Source organism: Canis aureus, chromosome 21, assembly GCF_053574225.1.
Source record: "Canis aureus isolate CA01 chromosome 21, VMU_Caureus_v.1.0, whole genome shotgun sequence".
Taxonomy (NCBI): domain Eukaryota; kingdom Metazoa; phylum Chordata; class Mammalia; order Carnivora; family Canidae; genus Canis; species Canis aureus.
The window spans coordinates 42,014,134-42,036,104 of record NC_135631.1 but is presented as its reverse complement, the minus strand read 5'-3'; the positions used below and the strand labels follow the sequence as shown (position 1 = coordinate 42,036,104).

Here is a 21,971-nt window from a genome sequence, read left to right as displayed (position 1 = left end):
TCAAAATGTTTGGGATACAGTAAAAGCAGTCCCAAGAGGGGAAATACATCACAATACAAGTCTCCCTCCAAAAATTGGAAAAAACTAAATACACAAGCTAACCTTGCACCTAAAGGAATTGGAGAAAGAACAGCAAGTAAAACCTACACCCAGCAGAAGAGAGTTAATAAAGATTCGAGCAGAACTCAATGAACTAGAGACCAGAAGAACTGTAGAACACATGAACAAAACCAGGAGTTGGTTCTTTGAAAAAATTAATAATATAGATAAACTATTGGCCAGCCTTATTAAAAGGAAAAGAGAAAAGACACAATAAAATCATGAATGAAAGAGGAGAGATCACGACCAATACCAAGGAAATAGACGATTTTAAAAACATATTATGAGCAGCTATAAGCCAACAAATTAGGCAATCCAGAAGAAATGGATGCATTTCTGGACAACAACAAATTACCAAAACTGGAACAAGAAGAAATAGAAAACCTGAACAGGCCAATAACCAGCGAGGAAGTTGAAGCAGTCATCAAAAACCTCCCAAGACACAAAAGTCCAGGGCCAGATGGCTTCCCAGGGGAATTGTATCAAATGTTTAAAGAGGAAATAATACCTACGCTACTAAAGCTGTTCTGAAGGATAGAAAGGGATGGAATACTTCCAAACTCGTTTTATGAGGCCAGTATCACCTTGATTCCAAAACCAGACAAGTCTCCATGAAAAAGGAGAATTAAAGACCAGTATCCCTGATGAACATGGATGCAAAAATTCTCAAAAAGATACTAGCCAATAAGATCCAACAGTACATTAAGAAGATTATTCACTATGACCAAGTGAGATTTATCCCTGGGATGCAAGGTTTGTTCAACACTCTTAATAATACCACGTGGTAGATCATATCAACAAGGGATAAAACAAGAACCATATGATCCTCTTAATAGATGCAGAGAAAGCATTTGACAAAATACAGCATCCATTCCTGATAAAACTCTTGAGAGTGTAGGGATAGAGGGAACATTCCTCAATATCTTAAAAGCCATTTATGAAAAGCCCACAGTGAATATCATTCTCAATGGGGAAAAACAGAGCCTTTCCCCTAAGATCAGGAACAGGACAGGGATGTCCACTCTCACCACTGCTATTCAACATAGTACTAGAAGTCCTAGCCTCAGCAATCAGGCAACAAAAAGAAATAAAAGGCATTCAAATTGGCAAAGAAGAAGTCAAACTCTCCCTCTTTGCAGATGACATGATACTATACATAGAAAACCCAAAAGACTCCACCCAAGATTGCTAGAACTCTTAGCAATTTGGCAATGTGACAGGATACAAAATCAATGCCCAGAAATCAGTGGCATTTCTATACACTGACAATGAGACTGAAGACAGAGAAATTAAGGAGTCAATCCCATTTACAATTGCACCCAAAAGCATAAGATACCTAGGAATAAATCTAACCAAAGAGGTAAAGGATCTATACCCTAAAAACTATAGAACACTTCTGAAAGAAATTGAGGAAGACACAAAAGAGATGGGAAAATATTCCATGCTTATGGATTGGAAGAATTAATATTATGAAAATGTCTATGCTACCCAGGGCAATTTACACATTCAGTGCAATCCGTATAAAATACCATGGTCTTTCTTCAGAGAATTGGAACAAATCATCTTCAGATTTGTGTGGCATCAGAAAAGACCCCTAATAGCCAGGGGAATTTTGAAAAAGAAAACCAGAACCGGCGGCATCACAGTGCCATATTTCAAGTTTACTACAAAGCTGTGATCATCAAGACAGTGTGGTACTGGCACAAAAACAGACTCATAGATCAATGGAACAGAATCCAGAAATGGGCCCTCAACTCTGTGGTCAACTAATTCGACAAAGCAGGAAGGAATATCCACTGGAAAAAGGACAGTCTCTTCAATAAATGGTGCTGGGAAAATTGGACAGCCACATGCAGAAGAATGAAACTAGACCGTTCTCTTACACCATACACAAAGATAAACTCAAAATGGATGGAAGATCTAAATGTGAGACAAGAATCCCTCAAAATCCTAAAGGAGAACACAGGCAACACCCTTTTTGAACTTGGCCACAGTAACTTCTTGCAAGATACATCCATGAAGGCAAGGGAAACCAAAACAAAAATGAACTATTGGGATTTCATCAAGATAAAAAGCTTCTGCACAGCAAAAGAAACAGTCAATAAAACTAAAAGACAACCTACAGAATAGGAGAAGATACTTGCAAATGACATATCAGATAAAGGGCTAGTATCTAAGATCTATGAAGAACTTCTTAAACTCAACAGCAAAGAAACCAACAATCCAATCATGAAATGGGCAAAAGACATGAACAGAAATCTCACACGGGAAGACATAGACATGGCCAACAAGCACATGAGAAAATGCTCCACATCACTGGCCATCAGGGAACTACAAGTCAAAACCACGAGATACCACCTCACACCAGTGAGAATGGGGAATATTAACAAGACAGGAAACAACAAATGTTGGAGAGAATGTGGAGAAAGGGGAACCCTCTGCACTGTTGGTAGGAATGTGAACTGGTGCAGCCACTCTGGAAAACTGTGTGGAGGTTCCTAAAAGAGTTAAAAAGAGCTACCCTACGACCCAGCAATTGCACTGTTGGGGATTTACCCCAAAGATACAGATGCAGTGAACCAGGAGGACACCTTCCCCCCCAATGTTTATAGCAGCAATGTCCACAATAGCCAAACTGTGGAAGGAGCCTCAATGTCTTCGACAGATGAATGGATAAGGAAGATGTGGTCTATGTATACAGTGGAATATTACTCAGCCATTAGATACAACAAATACCTACCATTCGCTTCCACGTGGATGGAACTAAAGGGTATTATGCTGAGTGAAGTAAGTAAATCAGAGAAGGACAATCGTTATATGGTTTTACTCAGATGGGGAATATAACAAGTAAAGAAAGGAATTATAAGGAAAGGAGAAAAAATGAGTGGGAAAAATTAGGGTGACAGAACATGAGAGACTGCCGACTGAAACAAACAAGGGGTAGTGTGGAAGGGAAGATGGGCAGAGGGATCGGGTGACTGGGTGATGAGCACTGGGTGTTATACTATGTGTTGGCAAATTGAACTTCAATAAAAAATATACATATAAAAAAAGTACAAATTTTCAAGAACTCTGTGTCAGGAGGTTTAGGGGAAGGGGCAATATGATTATAGTGATTTGACAAAATCTCTTCTCCAAAATTTAGTCCAAAAATCATTAAGCCATATTTTTGAGGTTATTATTGCTTCAGAAACCAGATAACAAAAAAGTACTTTCTGCAGCAATGGAAGGATCTCCAGGGCTTGAGAAATCTTAAATAATGTTGAAGAAAAGAAAGAATCATTATTATTATTTTGCTATTTCTAGCACATGGGCATTGACAAGGCAGAAAGTCTGAGGCTAAGTGGATTCTCTTCTGAGTGCCCTTACAAATTATATAGATAATATAACTTATTTGTGACATTATGTATATATTAATCCATGCGCTCTTATGTACACATGGTATTGTTAAAATTTTGGTTTATGATCATTTCTTAGCTGTTAAAATTATAACTGGTAAAGTAGGTTAGTAGTGGTTGCCTTTGATCTTGTAATCTCACTGTGAGAGGAAAGCTCTTGGAAAAAACATCAAATCAATTTTATAGGAAATATGGAGAAGCTTCAGAACAACTTAGAGTTTGCTCTCGCAGAAAGATTCTCTGCAACTTAAATATTTCTCTTCTATTTTTTTTATTTTTGGTGGGGTAGGAGGATGGGGAGCAGAGGGAAAAGGAGAGAGACACTCTTAAGCAGATTCTGTATCCAGCACAGACACCAACACAGGGCTTAATCTCATGACCCTGAGATCATGACCTGAGCTGCAATCAAGAGTTGGATGCTTAGCCAACTAAGCCACCCAGGGACCCCTCATATTTCTCTTTAAGTATCATACTTGGAACAAGGATATTTAGCCTAAAGATTATAATTTTTAGTTTGTCATGAAGTTAATCACATGAGTGTGAAATTAAGTTCTATTAAAAGAGCTAAAATTTCCTGTGTGTCTATGTTCTTTACATGTGTTTGTGACTGATAGTGCTCTGTTAGCTGTAGGAAAATCATTCCAGTTTAGGAAACATTTTTGGGGGTAGAGTTTGCTGAGAATATATTTTTTTAAATTTTTATTTATTTATGATAGTCACACAGAGAGAGAGAGAGAGAAGCAGAGACACAGGCAGAGGGAGAAGCAGGCTCCATGCGCCAGGAGCCCGACGTGGGATTTGATCCCAGGTCTCCAGGATCGCGCCCTGGGCCACAGGCAGGCGCCAAACCTCTGCACCACCCAGGGATCCCGAGTTTGCTGAGAATATTATAGAAATTAGCTATTTTCATCATATAAATAATGTTAAATTTATTGTAGAACCATTTTATCTATTTTTTTTCCATTTTATCTATTGATAGAAGTCCAAGTAGTGCTAAAAAAAAAAAAATATGATTTAGGAGCTCCCTTTCTGTAGTTGTTTAATTTTGAATACTATGAAACTTTGTTTGTATTACTTGATATATTTAAAACTGAGCTCTTGAGTTCCAAATTTATTCCTTCCTCCTCTCACTAAATGGCACCATTATTCACCCAGTTGCTTAAGCCAAAACTGTAGAGAACATTCTTAATCCTCCCCCATTTTATCCCCCAAATATAATCTATTAACCTAATTCTCCTTTACCTCCAAATGAGCCACTTCTCTCACCTAAGCTAATCTTTAGCCTCTTACCTGATGGTCCTGCTTCGTCTTTAGTCATCCTGTAATCCATTCTCGACCTCACTGTCAAGCTGATCCTTGTAATATATGAACAAGATCATATTTGTTCCAGCTTAAAACATACTAATGGCTTTCTGTTGCACTTGTGTAATATTCAAGCTCCTTGTGGTAACGTACAAGCCTTCCATGATCTTGTCCCTGCATCTTGCTGTGACCTTACCATCTACCTCCTCCTCCCTACTCTGCAAGCACCAGCCACACTGGTGTTGTGTTCTGTCCCTTAAATCAATGTACTTCCTATTTCCCTGTAGTTTAAGTCCTGTCACATGTCACCATCTCAGAGAAGCCTTCCTGGCTCCCTGTGGATAGCAGTTATCAGGCTCCTCTAGCCCCTCATTGTCTTTTAATTTTTCAAACCTAAATCTTGATCTGAAGTTCTTTTGTTGATTTATATGTTTTTCTCTGACCTTCGAACCCTCATTTGCCCTTTGAGAATAAAAGCCATCTCCATCCATTTTACTTTCCCATCCTCAGTACTTGAAACATTGTCTGATACCTAGTGGATACACAGTATATATTTGTGAATAAACTATAAAATAACAATTGATTTTTTTTTTTTTTTTTTGCTGTATCTCATTTTCTAGTGAAGGTTCCAAGGGGTTCAGAGAGAGCAGTTTAGCAGAAAATAAAATGAAGAGAATAGTAAACCTAGTAAAACCAGAATCATTAATTCTCTATTGGCTGTGTTCTTAGAATACTCTTTACTAAGGAGCTCTGTTTAAAAAGTTTTTTCCCAGGGGATCCCTGGGTGGCTCAGCAGTTTAGCGCCTACCTTTGGCCCAGGGCGCGATCCTGGAGTCCCGGGATCGAATCCCACGTCGGGCTCCTGGTGCATGGAGCCTGCTTCTCCCTCCTCCTGTGTCTCTGCCTCTCTCTCTCTCTCTCTACATCTATCATAAATAAATAAATCTTTAAAAAAAATAAAATAAAAATAAAAAGTTTTTTTCCCATTAAAACAATGGTACAAGACAATATAAATAGATCCAAACATACTATTTTATTCCATAAATATATCGGGTGCTCATTGGCAGGTGGTTAATTGCCTGAGAATTAGCTTCTTCAGCTAAATTCTACAACAGTTCTCTAAAGTTCTCCAAAGAAGATTTGAGAAGTTACACTTCATTTCTAATTAAGCAGCCTAGACAGTTTCGTGTTTTTAATGACATTTGTTTTTAGAGAAGGCATTCTGAATATTTATACAAAAGTTTTAAGTACATAATAAAATAACACAGCAGAAGTAAAGCTTTAAAATTATAAACATACTCAGTTACTGTCTAGAACTGGAATTGTATTTGTATGATTGAAAAGTTTTAGTAAACTTGTAGGCCAAAGTGGAGTTAAATAGTTTAGAAATATTTCCATTCAGCTTTTCACTGTTTGGTCCACTCAGAAGATGAAAATAATTTATTTGCCTTCTCATATTTTTAAATTCTGATATAAAAAAAGGTAGACTTAAAAGGTACACCTTTAAGTATCTGAACTGCAGAAAGGTCAGACTAACTACAGTCACAACTCTGAATCTGACTTCTATAAACTTGCCTGATGTGATCCAGACCTTTATTTGATTTTTACTTCATCATGGTTGACTTTCTTCTGCTTCACTGATTATTCCCACTAAAGGAATTAGAGATGTTTACATTGTAAACTGGGTATTTTAGTTTTTATATACATCTTAGGTATGTTTTTAGGTGTTGCTACCTTTTTTCTAATTAGTGTCTTAAGTTGAAGTAGTGATGATTTATCACTAAGGTGTCATTCATATATAAATTTTGTTGTCTTTGCTCTGGGTTCTGTTTTAACTATTTCAGTGAGCTACTACTTCAGCTCCCAGTGGTATCAGTGTCAAGGTTCTAACCTTAAAAAAGCCAACCCCCAAACCAAACTCTGGTGTCTATCTCTGGGTTTAAGATTTACCTCACAGTTTGCCTTCAAACAGCATAAGGGCACTGTTTTCTTTTTCTTTCTTTCTTTCTTTCTTTCTTTCTTTCTTTCTTTCTTTCTTTCTTTTCTTTTCTTTTCTTTTCTTTTCTTTCTTTCTTTCTTTCTTTCTTTCTTTCTTTCTCTTTCTTTCTTTCTTTCTTTCTTTCTTTCTTTCTTTCTTTCTTTCTTTCTTTCTTTCTTTCTTTCTTAAGATTTTATTTATTCATGCATGAGAGACACAGAGAGAGGCAGAGACACAGGCAGAGGGAGAAGCAGGCTCCATGCGGGAGCCCAACGTGGGACTCAATCCCGGGACCCCAGGATCAGGCCCTGGGCCAAAGGCAGGCACTAAACCACTGAGCCACCCAGGGATCCCAGGGTGCTGTTTTCATAGAGTTGCAAGTTGCTTCTTTTGGAGAAGAAACACTTATTAAACATTTGTGTAGGGTTTTTATGGTGGTTTTTTTTTTTTTTTGAGGGGGGGGGTTCTTTATATAGAGTATATTTATTGTAGAATTTTTGTGCTAAACTACAAAGGCATTTTAGGTTAAAGCCAAGTTTTATAGGGATTGTGCAGTCAGACAAGGAAAGCATTGGATTTCCCTAAACTTAGGAACAGAGCTAAACAGGAAGGATGGTCCACAGTGGTCATCCTTGGAAGTTGTTCTGCAACAATCATTCCACTGTTACCTGCTTTACTGCCTTCTATCTTAAGCTTTAAGGCACTTTCATTTCTACTGTTTGAGCAAAGCACATACACATTATTTTTCCAGTTACTTTCTATTGGTAAAATGTGTTAACCACATTAAAGTATAAGCAAATTCAAATTATAATGAACACATGTTTTTCTTAAAACAAAAACATCAACTTTCAATGGTGACTCTTAATCCAAATTCATGGGAGAGAAATGTATGATAATACTTATTCAGCTTTTAAACTCCTAAGGATTTGATGTTGCATTGGACAGGCATTTATTTCCCAATTCAGGGGGAATTTGAGAAAAGTAATATTATAAAACAGGATTTCTTTCCTGCTGCTGTTGTTTACATCAAGGTTTTCACAGTGTTACTGAAGACCAAAAGGAGTCCTTCTCACTACCTCCCTAAACAGATGAAGTAGAGTCATGGGAAGTCATTCACTAGTGACTTATCAAACATAGCACATTTGGATAGTAACTACTAAATTCTGCTTCCAGTTCATTTTTTATATCATAGGTATGCCCCCCCCACCCCCATCCCAGTCAGCTACATCTTTCTCTGAATGAAGACCATTCCCCAAGATGAAATGAGATACCTTTCTTCAAACTTTGATTTCAAGTGTCCGTCTGACCCCTTAGAGGGCATGTACCTCTTTAGGTTCAGTTTCTTGATTTATAAAATGTAATAGTCTCCTTTGGTTTTGAAATAAAAATCCTGAACTATTAAAAGTATCCTAATAAATTTGATGCTTATTTTTGTATTCTTTACAGCTAGGAAAAGAAGCTGATCAATAGCAAATAAGTGTAATTTCTCTGGTTTTAAATAATTTCAAACCGTTTCTGTCATGATTTATATTCTATTCTGATGTTCTCTAACTCAAGTAATTCTTTTCCCTTTAGGTTACTCACTATAAACAGTACCCACCCAATACAAGTAAAGTTTATTCCTACTTTGAATGCCGTGAAAAGAAGACAGAAAACTCCAAGATAAAGAAGGTGAAATACGAGGAAACAGTATTTTATGGGTTGCAGTACATTCTTAATAAGTACTTAAAAGGTATTATTTTTCCTAGTACATTTAAAATGCTGCTTTTATGTAATGCTTCACAGTTTTTCTCCTATATTGTTATATTCTGTGATTGAAGTAACTCTTTGAATGGTTTAATTACTTATTACTTTGACTATTTTAAGGCTTATTTTGGGATTATAGAAAACCTGTTAATTTGAATGCATTAAATCTTATAATTTGGTATATGTGCTTGTTCTAAATATGAGAAAGATTTTTCTGAAACTAATAAATTTGGGAATAAATTTAGAAAAGTCAGTAATTTTCTGAGGCTAATCTGGTAAGTTAATAGATTGAAGTCAGTTCACAGTAAAGGATTCATTATTCACCTGGGAACTCATTTTGAATTATGGTAGCAAATAAAAAATATTTTTCATAGTCCATTTTATCTTAAAGGCCTATGTTTCAGAACTGCCTGACACTGTGGCTTTAGTCTCCGATGCATTTTAAGGTGGAAAAAAACCCAAAATAATTTATTTGCCTTTTTATTTGAAAGTCCACTTCTAGTATGTTTTATAATGGTATTTCTAGGGGGAGAACAGTTCCCAAAGGTTTTATACATTTTGTGAACTTACAATTTCATCTCTGAAGCCGTATAAAATAAAAATAATCTCAAAAATGAATACAGATTAGTTGAATTTTACACAGATAATTGCCTTTTTCAATAATCTTGGCAATTTTAAGGTAGTTCAGATATGTTTCACCATTGAAAACCTATTTGAGTATCCAAAGTACTTTGCAGCAAGACTTCCCAAGATATTTTAAATGAGTTTACTAAGTGACCTTATATAAAGTCACTAAAGACTGATGCCATTCTTCAGTTCTATAGCTAAAAAACTTTATTATTTATTATTAATTATAGCTAAAATTAAGTGCCTATTATAGAGGCCAGCATTATGCTAAGTGCTTCATGTCTTAACCCTCTTAGTCCTCACCGTCATTCTGTAAGTAGGTGTTCTACTATTATCCTCATTTTACAGCTAACAATAACTAAAGGTGTATTTGAGGAACAAAAGCTTAGTACTTGTGAAAATTACTGGATTAGTAGCCCTGAAGATCCCCTTTATGAATAAAGTAAAAAGATTTATCTGGAAAATTATCTGTATCCAATTTGAAGAATATATAAATTAATAATGATAGAAAAAATATCATCTTAGAAGTTAACTTATTGTGATTTTTTTTTTTAAAATACCACATGCATAGTAATTTCTTCTGCACATCTGCTTTTCAGATAACATATATGCTTAGGGTGAGTGAGCAGAAGTGTAAATTCCTTTTCTGGCTGTGCTGTTGACTCTGGGTGATCATTTAACCCTTCAGTTCTTGTTTTTTTATACACAGAATGGTAAAATAGCTAGAGAGATTATTCCTACAGCATCTCAGCAATTTATAGAATGCCTTTAGAAATGTAAACAGGAGAAATTTGTCTTTTCAGGTAAAGTAGTGACCGCAGAGAAGATCCAGGAAGCCAAAGAGGTGTATAGAGAGCATTTCCAGGATGATGTCTTTAATGAAAAGGGATGGAACTACATTCTTGAGGTAAAATAGGGTTTTCATGTTTTGCTCTACTTTAGTTTGCTTTTAGTTAAAAATGTCTTACAAAGGAATTTGAATAGTAGACTATAATTACAACTTTTTCCTGTCTGTGACCCAAATATAATGGCTATTTTAGACAATCTTGTGAAAAGTTAAGGGTAACATTTAATTTTTTTCTCTGGTAGCAGATCATTACTATATAGAATCTATAGCAGGTCTAAGTAATTGGTTATAATATAAATGAATTATAATTTATATCAGTAGCATTTTTCAAAAAGGTGATTTAATCTTTTCATTGAAAATACACTATATAATGAAGAAAGGGCATGGTTATTTGGCAGTTTTGAAATTTAAGTCTATTTTCTTGGCTATAGATTATTTAAGGGAATCAATGCAGGAAGTCTAACACTATCTAGTAATTCTAGGACATTTCCCCGACTGAATAATTGGAATGGTTCTATGTTGATCCATAAAGTCAGTTTTTATTCTTTGTCATACTCTGTCATAACCTAGTATGTTTGGATCAATTACTTAAACTTTTGAGCATCCAAATACCTGGGAATTGAGTAATAAGAGGGTGAATGTCCTCTGGTGGTGGCCTTTACTACAAAGATAGCGTGGGAATGGGATCTTTTGGCATCTTGCCATGTATGTAAACTGTTAATTTTATGTTATAAAAACAAATGTCTTTTCTATCGTAGACTATCAAACACAAAATAATTAGAAATACTTTAACTTTCAGGACTATATCGTAATACTGAGGTTTATTTTTTTTTTACTTATTGGTCTTTGAAGAAATCAGGTAAGCACTCTGTGCTGTACTTGCCATATATCTTAAGTAAGGTCAGTAAAATCTGCTGACTAACTCCTGCACTTACCCCATTTGGCTTATTGAGAAGAGAACGGTAATAGATAAGTTCAGTGTTGAGCTTATTAATATAATTCCCGGTAGCCAGGGTGATAAATCTTTTGATTTTCAGAGAATCTTAGGGATCTGATCTAGTCTTCTCTAACCCTGTTTTAAGATTAGAGTCTGAGACCTAGAAATGTTTAAATGACTTGCCCAGAATCCAAGTCCGTGTTCTTGAGTCCATGCTAGTTTTTCTAAGACAGTATTTCTGCTATATCTTGAGGCCTTCCAGTGCTTCTCATTAAACAGATTTTTCTTTTACCTAGTACCTACCTCAAATCCCATAAAAACTATTAGGATTTCTGAAATAATTTGCCTTCCTAGCCAAAATATAGCTACAGCTTTTACCTTTAAAAGAAGGGAGGCATAATTAAGTACCTGATAATAATGTTCTCTAGCAAATATGTTTCAGCCTAGGTTTGGAGAGAATTGTTAACTCCAATATTGATTGCCAAAGTTTTAGAAAGTACACTTAATGGTTGTCCTGTCTGCTACTAAATTGGTTTCCAGTCTGCTACCAGGATGAAGAGAAAACCTATTTAAGGTTCTTCTACTGGCAGGGATCTCTCTCTTTTCCCTTTTTTTTTTTTTTAAAAAAAAAAGATTTTATTTAGTTGAGAGAGACAAAGATAGTGACAGAAATAGCAAGAGAGACCACAAGCAGGGAGGAGAGGGAGAAGCAGGCTCCCCACTGAGCAGGGAGCCTGAAGATGTGGGGCTTGATCCCAGGACCCTGAGATCATGACCTGAGAGGAAGGCAGGTGTTTAACTGACCAAGCCACCCAGGTGCTCTCTCATTTCTTTTTTGTTTGTGTCATTATTTTATGTTGCTAATAGCAGTCCCTTATTTTGTCTTCTAGCCTTTAGCTTTTCTTTTATGGAAATGGCTACTTAGAAGAAAGATGGTGTTCTTGGAATATTTTTGGAATATGTTGGAATAAACTTTTTTTGAAAGAATGGGAAAAACTTTTGATGAGTTTGACATTATCTTCTAGTGAGAAATGTTCTTAGAAGTACTTTAATAACATAGAATTTAAAGATTAATATCAATGCCTAAGCTATTAATCTTTTTAGCCAATTTTATTTTAAGAGAATAAGGATATTCTGACTACATTACTAGTAGTATAGTAACATGTACAATTGCAGTATCTATGACAGTAAGTTTAGCTCTGTAAGATGTAAAGAACCTTATTAAAACAGGTAAGTACATATCATCTGTTGAATTAATAAATTCATTATTGTCTGTTACCAGAAATATGATGGGCACCTTCCAATAGAAATAAAAGCTGTTCCTGAGGGCTATGTCATTCCCCGAGGAAATGTTCTCTTCACAGTGGAAAACACAGATCCAGAGTGTTACTGGCTTACAAATTGGATTGAGGTGAATTTATTTTAATTATATAACATCAATTAAAGATATGAAAAGCATTCAACTGGGATTCTAGTTTTAAAATTTTACTAATAAACCTGTGTAATCTCCTATAATTTACTAAACCCTTCCAGGCCTCAGTTTTCTCCTTTATAAAATGACAGTTGGATTAAATAATCTTTAAGGTTCCTTCCAGTGAAGTCTAATGTTCTGAGACTTTAAGTGAAATTGTTAAGAACTATTATTGTTAAAAGTCAGTTGGCTTCCATCTTGCTCGTTGCAGTCCTAAATGTATATGATCATAGAGAAAACTAAGAAAAATAGCATAGGTTTATTTCTAGTAACTTAAGGTATATTGTAGATGTTCTGTTCTAATTATAATAAAGCAATTTTGTTCAGATTTTTAATAACAGCTTTCTTAATTATCTAATCAGTTTAGAGCCTATGCTTTACCACCTGATATTTCTCATCTAAACACTCTCAAGACTTGCTGATTATTTCGTTTAATATCTGAGCCCAAAAAGGAGGAGGATACATTAAGAGACTGAGTTTATACCGCAAGTCTCTTTGTTTTTCTTTCATCTTCATCAACGTAAGCAGTCCTGTTTTCACATGCTCATAGTTTTGATATTAATAATCTACTTAGCTTCTCAATAGCTTTAGATTTTTCTCTACTAGAGGAAATACCCTAGAAAGTGATTATAGAAATACCACCTTACTATCTAAGAGGTGTTTACGCAGTGCCTAGAAATAATTCTTTATCTTAATAGTTAATTGATTAAACTAATTTGTTGTCATATTGTAAAATCATACAATTGATTTTGTTTATAAGGACTGGAAAATTTAGAAGAATGAAGAGGTCCAAGATTATGTTTGAAAATACATTTTCTAAGTTGACAGAAAATTCAAAGCTTGCTTATTTTAAGACTATGGGACATCAACTTACAGAAGACTGATAGGTCCAGAAAAAAATGTACAATTAATGAAAATAAAGACTTTAAATAGTTTACTACTATGTCTTAAAACTTTGAATTAACTATGAACTCAAAGTAAAAGAAAACATTATTAGTTTGTGTATAGTTGTTACAGTATTTGTACTGGGAAATGCTAGGTATTAAGAGGATGGTATCATAAAAACACAAGAGAAAGAGTTACCCATCTATCCTTTTATGTTCAATGCCAAAAGATCCCAAACAGATAAATCTTGTTTTGAAAATCATCATCTATGGGTAACTTTTTTCCCTTTTTTCCCCTTATTTTCTGTTTGAGGGTTTAGTCGGTAAGTACTGTCCCTTGTGTCTAATTGAACTTCCATAAAGCAGGTATATATGAACATAGAGAACTAATTCCCAGCTTATCTTGTTTCATGTATGTTTTTATCTTCTTCAGAAAGTAAAAACAAAAAATCTAGCCTTTAAAAACAATAACAAAAACTCTATTTTAATAATCATTATTATTTTGGTGTATTTCACTTAAAAACCAGAAAGTTATAAATGTTGTATATAAACATCTTAGAGCAGTAGTTTGTTAACAAATACCTTTTTAATTTTAAAATGATTAAGTGTAAAATCCAACATGAGACTGTTAGCTTTTGAAGGGAAAAAAGTACATAGTTCCTTGTTTTTATTTGCTTAGAACCTGAAATAGAACTTCTATCAAATTTACTTTCTATTCTGTTAATATATATTATCTTATATAATTTCAGTCCTTGGTAGCTATTTTTATCTAAGCCACAGTGGTTTTATGGTCTGACACATCCCTATTATAGCTTCTGATAGATCCTATGTTTCATAAAAAACTATTTACTCTAAATACCAAGTATCCAGAAGAGACTTCTTCATAGTAACTTTGCATCCTTTGTGGGTTTCTGTTGCAAGGGTAAGAGGAGGCTTATCTTATCTTAATCTTCTCCATCCCCAACCCAAGTTTACCACCTTGTAAATGAGATCTGTTACCAAATCCAACAAACTCGTTACTTACAAATTTAGAGATGTTCTTCAGGCAGTTCTTGATTTAAAACATTTTAAATAGCACTAAGGTAGTATTCCTTCCAATGACCTTTCCCAATGTATGTTTAGAGTTACCACTAATATTCTTTGACTGTTATTCACCATACCCTGAATTTTAAAAAACACTAAAATTATTGAATTGCTTTATCAATATCAGTATTGGTGCTAGAAGAAACCTTAAGTTCTCAAATCAAATTTCAAAACATGTTTAGAAGCGCCGAAGGGTTCTGCAAAGATGTCTCACATTTACAATGGGGCTGAGGAATGAACACATTGGACTAAACATAACCATCTCTTCCCAAAAGCAAAACCAAACCTTTTTGCTGTTAAAAAGAATTATAAAATGGACCGTGACTCACAGTTTTACAGCATATGCAGAAATGTTCCAGGTAGTTTTCCCTTTTTGTTTTTTTGTTTTGTTTTGTTTTAAGATTTCACTTATTCATGAGAGACACAGAGGCAGAGACATAGAGAGAAGCAGGCTTCCTGCAGGAAGCCCAATGCAGGACTCTGTCTCAGGACCCCGGGATCATGACCTGAGCCAAGGCATCCTGCTATACAGTTCAAAATGTCTAACTGGTATTCCTGGTAGTATGGGGTCCAGGACCTACTACCAAAGGAAGCAGGGATTCTCCTCAGAAAGAAGTTAGTATTTTATGTTTTAATATTTGTGATTAATTTTGTCACTACAGACTATTCTTGTTCAGTCCTGGTATCCAATCACAGTAGCCACAAATTCTAGAGAGCAAAAGAAAATATTGGCCAAATATTTGTTGGAGACATCTGGTAATTTGGATGGCCTGGAATACAAGTTACATGATTTTGGCTACAGAGGAGTTTCTTCCCAAGAGGTAAGAAACTGAAATGAACTTCCATTTAGTGGAGAGTGGTTTGTTGGTTAGATTGCCATTATAAATTTGAGGGAAATTATTGATACTGATCTTGTTTCTGAGTAGGCTACATTTTGAAATTCAGACATTCAGTCAATAAATATATATTTAAGTACCTAGAATGTGTTAGCCTCTGTTCAGAGTACATGGAATAAAGTTTTCAACAAATGTCTGTATCCTTTATACATTAGATGGATGGATGGGCAGATAATGTTATGTCTTATAAATATACCAGGTGCCAATGTGCTACAGAAAAGCACAGGGCAGAGTAAGGGAAAAGAGGCTAGTGGGAAATGAGGGGGTAGTCACTAAAAGTCTCTTTGAGGAGGTAACAGTTGACCCCTTAAATATTTAGGAAAAACTGGGTCTCTGTTATAGGAACTGTTATCTCTAATAATAGTTAAATATCTAAGAATAGCTGAAGACAATAATCCCTTTGAGAGATTGAGAGATGCTTTATACCTCTAAGTACAGGCTTTTTCTTTTTTTGGATTTTGATTTGTGGTTGATTTTCCAGACTGCTGGCATCGGAGCGTCTGCTCATTTGGTTAACTTCAAAGGAACAGATACAGTAGCAGGAATTGCTTTTGTTAAAAAATACTATGGAACGAAAGATCCTGTTCCAGGCTATTCTGTTCCAGCAGCAGAACACAGGTAACACTTCTCTTTTCATCCTATTATCTAAACATTTGTTTTCTAAGATGACTTTTTTTACTCTTATATTGGTAATTCCATGATGTTTTGCTTAATTACAAGCCAGGAACTACAGTAAATCTTCATGAATTTAAGCAATACAAATTCAGTGTTTATACTAGGTATAAGGATTAGTATCAGGGAGGTAGAGACCTTTGAACCATCCAAATAAAAACAATTTAAGAGCTTTCTTTCAACTCTTCTATTGCCATGTAAGTCTTATTTTAATGACTTTTTCAACTGCTCTGTTACCATATGCAGATATATTTTATTTGTTAAATCTAGGAGCATCCCTATAAAACTTGGTCACTTTCTCTTTTCCTTTCTACATGACCAAGTTGTCACCTGGACCCAGTACCCTCAACTGTAGAAAAGCAAGTAAGGCCCTTTGATGAAAGGAAGAGTTCTAATTCCCTTTATGCTTCCTTATCTGATATTGCTAAACCATCTCAAGTTAAACTACAAAGCAGTTATAACCTAGAATGCAGCTGCTCTGCTCCTAGAGTTAACTTTATTGTAAAGCAGTGGAGTTTTTACAATGTATGCTAAACCTAATCTTTTGTTCTTAATAACAAAAATTATTTACTGTAATCAGTTTGGGGAAGTTATTAGGTTCTACTCATACTTGGATATCGTAGAGTACTAAAACCAGTAGTGTAGTTTTAGAATAAAGCTGAGCTTTTATCCAAGGCAATCTACTGGTGCTATAAGGGACAGAAAGATTAAAAAATTGACCCTATTTTCAGTATAAAAATAAAATACTAGCAACGTTCTGCTCTGTTGATAAGTACTTTTAAAGAGGTTAAAGTGCTCTAGTGGTGCAAGGGAAGGAAAGAAAAGATGTTATCTCACTGGAAGGATCAAGAACGGTTTTGTAGAGACGGTATGTGAAATCTTCACTTCTTGAAGGAATGGTAAAATTTAATGCTAGACATGAGAGATCAATCATTCTCTGAGTAAATCTTTATTGCATGCCTACCACACATCAAGCATTGTCTGAAAGAGCAAGAGTGAAGGAGGAAAGTGAATGTGTTTAGGGAATATGGGCTGAAACATAATAGACATTTTGTTGGGAACATAGGGTGGACTCAAAAGACAGGTTAGTAAAGGACCTCAAATTCATTTGATGTTGAATGTGAACTGTGTGCACCTCTTGCTAGGTTAATTCCATTTTTCAAATGGAAGTGAGCATTGAAGTTCTGAGCCTAAGCAGCTTTGTCGTCAGAGAAATATTTTAGGAAGATTGTTTTTATAGCAGGATATCCTATGAATTGACAGAAAAAGAAGTTAGGAGGCTGAATAGGAAGCTGTTGCAACAGTTTGGAGAGATGACAAGGTATAGAACCAAGGGGCTGTGAATGGAAAAAAGTGGCTAAACATGAGCAGTGGCTTGGGAGATGAAATTGCTAGAACTCGGTTCACCTGGGGCTCAGCTGGTTAAGCATCTGCCTTTGACTCAGGTCATGATCCCAGGGTCCTGGGATTGAGTTCTACATCAGGCTCCCTGCTAGGCAAGGAACCTGTTTCTCCCTCTCCCTTTGCCTGCCACTCCAACTGCTTGTGTTCACTGTCAAATTAAAAAATCTGAAAAAAAAAGAAATTGCTAGAATTTGATGATTTAGATTGGGGTTGATAGAGGGTAGATTCTGCAAACATTCCCGGGCATTGCTGTATCAGTAGGGCTTTGTTGAATATTCTCAGTCAGGACTCCTCAAAGTGGGAACACAGGAATGTCATCAATAGATATAGGTTCTATGATTATAGTATTCCTATTTTGGACTTAGATGTATGCACATCTTCTAAAAGCTTTAGTATCTAGGGGTGCCTGGGTGGCTCAGTCTGTTGAGCAGCTGGCTCTTCATTTTGGCTCAGGTTATGATCTCGGGGTCCTGGGATCAAGCCGTGTCAGGTTCTGGGCTCAGCAGAGAGTCTGCTTGTCCCTCTCTCTGCTCCTGCCCCCAGTCATGCCCTCTCTCTCTCAAATAAATAAATCTTTAAAAAAAAAAAAAAAAACTTAAGTACTATCCATATATTAGACTTTTCACTGATGGTTTTATTTTCAAAGTAGTAACATAACAGGTATGATTCTAGAAATCTGAGAATAAGGATGTATCTTCCTTAAGGTTTTCATGTTAAAAGCATAAAATCCATTTTAAAGTCTCATAATATTTGCTACATTTGTAAGTTTGACTCCTTAATATAGAAGAATATTTCAGATGTTCTTAAATAGAAAAAGCTTTTAAATAATCGTGTAGTATAGTAGAAGGAGTTTTAGACTGAAAGCTTGGAAATCTGAGTGACCCAGTAAACCTTACAGTTGACACTCTAGGTGGCCTTGGGCAAGTCGCTTATCTTTCACTTCCTCAGTTCCTCCATCCAACCAAACAAAAGGAGGAGCTAAAATTCTAGATCTCTAACATCAGAAGATCATTATGGATAAATGAGCTAACATCTAAAATAACTTCAAAATAGGGACGCCTGGGTGGCTTAGTGGTTGAGCACCTGCCTTCGGCTCATTGCATTATCCCAGAGTCCCGGGATCAAGTCTTACATCTGGCTCCCTGCATGGAGCCTGCTTCTGTCTCTGCCTGTGTTTCTGCCTCTCTCTGTGTGTCTTTCATGAATAAAGAAAATCTTTAAAAAAAAAATTTTAAAATAACTCCAAAACAAGAGAACTCTAAAATTAAGAGCATTGCCATTATTGTTATATTTTCTTAAGGAATATAGGAATCTGGACTTAAAATATGCTATTATCTTTTAACAGGACTTCTGTTTTCTTCCCAATGTACTATCAGTTTACATACTCAAATTCTTATTTGCTCTGTTCCTATAATGATTTTCATATTCCTGATTTATTTATTCTGAGATTGTGCAAAGCCATGCCACACTTTCTTATAGCCAGTGATAACATATCTTTAAAAACCCCACTGAACCCAAAGATGTGGGGAGAGTTTGGCTGACCAAAAAGTGTAAGAGAAGCATTAGAGTATTATTTAATGTGGAACCCAATTTAAAATTGTACATCATGTGGGTAAGAAAATGCTTACTTTTTTGAGCTTATGCAAAACTGCCATGTTAAACTATGTAAGTAAAGCAAAAATAAGTCAATAGAACATCAAGGAGGAAAAACATGCTACTATATAACCTGTCCCTCAAACTTTGGAAAATTATCAATTTGATTTGATGCTTGGAAATTGGAATAATAGTATTAGTAGAATTCACTGAACACATATGAGCTCCATATACCAAACACCTATCAGAAGAATAGGTGTCACAACTGGATTATGTAGAGGGTGCTATAGGAAATGTCTCCATGATGATGACGTAATAAAGATAATCCTCTTCCTACCTAACAAGTGGATCAGGAGTCCAGAAGAAAAACCTGGACTAAGGTAAATATTTTGGAAACCCTTACCACAAGAGGATTTTTTAAAAAGCTTTGAGTGTTTTTCACACAGGGAGGTGGATAGAGGAAAGCACACTGCCCGGTCAGAGCCTGTGGTTAGATCGAAGGAGGAAGACTGCAGAGGAACCACCAGAAATAGAAAAATAATTAAATAAATACGGGGGAGAGGTCACTGAAGTCATGGGAAAGAAAGCTTCAGGAAAGTTCAGGTGCCAGAGAGAAAGCAAGATGAAAGACTAAAAATGAGCAACGAAGTGTGCTACGTGATACTAAGAGCAGAGTTTGGGGGCAGTATTGGTAACAGCACTGGGAAAATATCGCCATAGCCCACCAGCCCTACCTGTAAGAGTTTATTCTCATTGCACAGCTCTCCAGTGTTTGTATTCTTTGAGCTAATTCTCTCCATCCTTATAAAGAGGACAGTAGTAGTTTGTGATGTGAAAAAGGGGTTTCTCTTCATCCATGTTTGATTGCACCTTTAGCCTGCAGATGCTGGCATGAGGTAGGGAGTTGATTTCCTCTGTATTTATCAAGGAGAGTGTTCACTGTAAAATGAGATTTACATGAATAGACATCCTGTCTCTCCATTTCAGACAAAAGTAGTCTCTGGGTAGCTAAGTCTTTATAACCTTGAAGTGTACATGCTTTTTTAGCACTGGCATATCACTGACAGCATAAATACTTTATTCCAGTCCTTTGGAGGGTAAAACAACAACAACAACAAAAAACCCATGTTGAAATGACAGTTTCAAACATAAATTAGTATGTAGGACTCTTCAGTTTTGAGATAAAATCACTCTAACAGTTTTGCCTAGTAGAAACCCTTGTATTTTACTTCCCATCTTAATTATGTTTTGCCCAAACTAAGTATTCAAATTCTTACATTCCCTGGGCATGTATTAATTAGTAGTGGATACTCTAGATGAAATAAATGGCTGCCTGTTATTGGCCATATGAAGATATAACCAGTAAAGGGTTATTGGTTGACTATATGTGTTTATGGTACAGTACAAATAATTGCCCAAATAATTGCCTTTAAGGATAAGATTTTTAAAGTTAAAAAAGACAAATCTATGTCCCTGCTATTATTGGTATTTGGTTTTGAAAAGTTACAGAAGGGAGCCAAGTGCTTACATTGCCTAGCAAAATAATAGGAATATGTGGTCATTCTTTCTGACATCTTGGCATAATCTACAGAGTGCTTTTTTCAGTTAACTGATTTGATTTGACTTGGTTTTTTTTAAGTAAATTCTACACACAACATGGGGCTTGAACTCAACCCTGAGATCAGGAGTCACGTGCTCTACCAGCTGAGCCAGCCAGGAATCCCTAGTGAACTGATTTTAAATGAGTAGGTTCAGGAATACCAAAAACGTTGGGTGGCTATGACTTTAAGAGTTAAAATAACTATGGGACAGGAATAAGATTTCTTACAGTCTTAAACATCAGCCTAGGGGTGGCATGGCCCTAATAGTCAATGAACGTTACAGTGTGTATTCATTAAACTAAATCACTCACCACCTTTGTGGTGTTGATGGTGTAAGTATAGTACATGAGATATGATTCAGGAATAGATAGATAATGTGTCTGCCTAAGTAAAACTCTGTTTTCACTTTGTTTCCTAGTACCATAACAGCCTGGGGGAAAGACCGTGAAAAAGACGCTTTTGAACATATAGTAACACAGTTTTCATCAGTGCCTGTATCTGTGGTCAGCGATAGCTATGACATTTACAACGCGTGTGAAAAAATATGGGGAGAAGATCTAAGACATTTAATATTGTCAAGAACTACAGAGGCACCACTAATAATCAGACCTGATTCTGGAAATCCTCTGGACACTGTATTAAAGGTAAATTTTAATACATAACTTGATTATTAAAATGCCTGTAGATGAGCTATATCAGTACTATTTTAATTTCATTTGTGCACATGCCATTTCAGAACTATCTGGACCAGTCTTCTAATTTTAGAATTGCAGCCTAGAGAGAGTAATAAGTTCGTCCAAGGCCACACATTAGTAACAGGATACCCACAGTTCTGTGTTATTTACATATTGTCAAATAAGTATTAATGTTGAACAGATAACTTTCTACTTGCCTTGAAAATTAGTTAATAATATTAATCCTGTGATTTGGTTACCAAGTTTGTGGTTTGTTTTTCTTTACCACAAGTCTTTGCTATATCTTTGAAGAAGAAATATGTGCAAGGTGAGTAAAAGAATAAAAAGAATTAGAAAATACTTTACAGGTAGTAACTCTTTGGAGATACTGTTGATCCTCAATGCAGCATTGTTGCCCTTTTTAAATTTTCATTTTAATGTTCAGTACTTGGTTTGCCTTCTTCAAAAAGCATTAGTGAGAGCAGGTTATTTGATGCCTACTACTGGAAAAATACTGTGTTAGGTGCTTTACTTAAAGCCATGTCATTTAATCTCTTTGAAGACCTTATGATAAATATTACTAGCTCTTTTTTATAGACAAAACAACAGTTATTTGAGAGGTTCAAATAACTTGAAGGTCACACAACACGTAAAATATGCCAAGTATTTAGCATACATCTTTCTATTGCCTTTCCACTTTACCACACTTTCCCAGCTAATGATTAGATGGTAAATTACTTAACCCTTGAAAAAGGGGGA

At 35.5% G+C, this 21,971-nt stretch overlaps 1 protein-coding gene across 1 annotated transcript in view; it reads left to right on the top strand.

Moving 5' to 3' along the window:
- Positions 1–21,971, top strand: part of NAMPT (nicotinamide phosphoribosyltransferase) — a 44,855-nt gene that overhangs the window by 13,016 nt on the left and 9,868 nt on the right. Inside the window, exons 2-7 of the mRNA XM_077864012.1 lie at positions 8,353–8,509; positions 9,954–10,057; positions 12,217–12,345; positions 15,035–15,193; positions 15,750–15,886; positions 20,957–21,182. Of these exons, the coding sequence (XP_077720138.1) occupies positions 8,353–8,509; positions 9,954–10,057; positions 12,217–12,345; positions 15,035–15,193; positions 15,750–15,886; positions 20,957–21,182 (912 nt within the window). The remainder of the gene's footprint in view (positions 1–8,352; positions 8,510–9,953; positions 10,058–12,216; positions 12,346–15,034; positions 15,194–15,749; positions 15,887–20,956; positions 21,183–21,971) is intronic.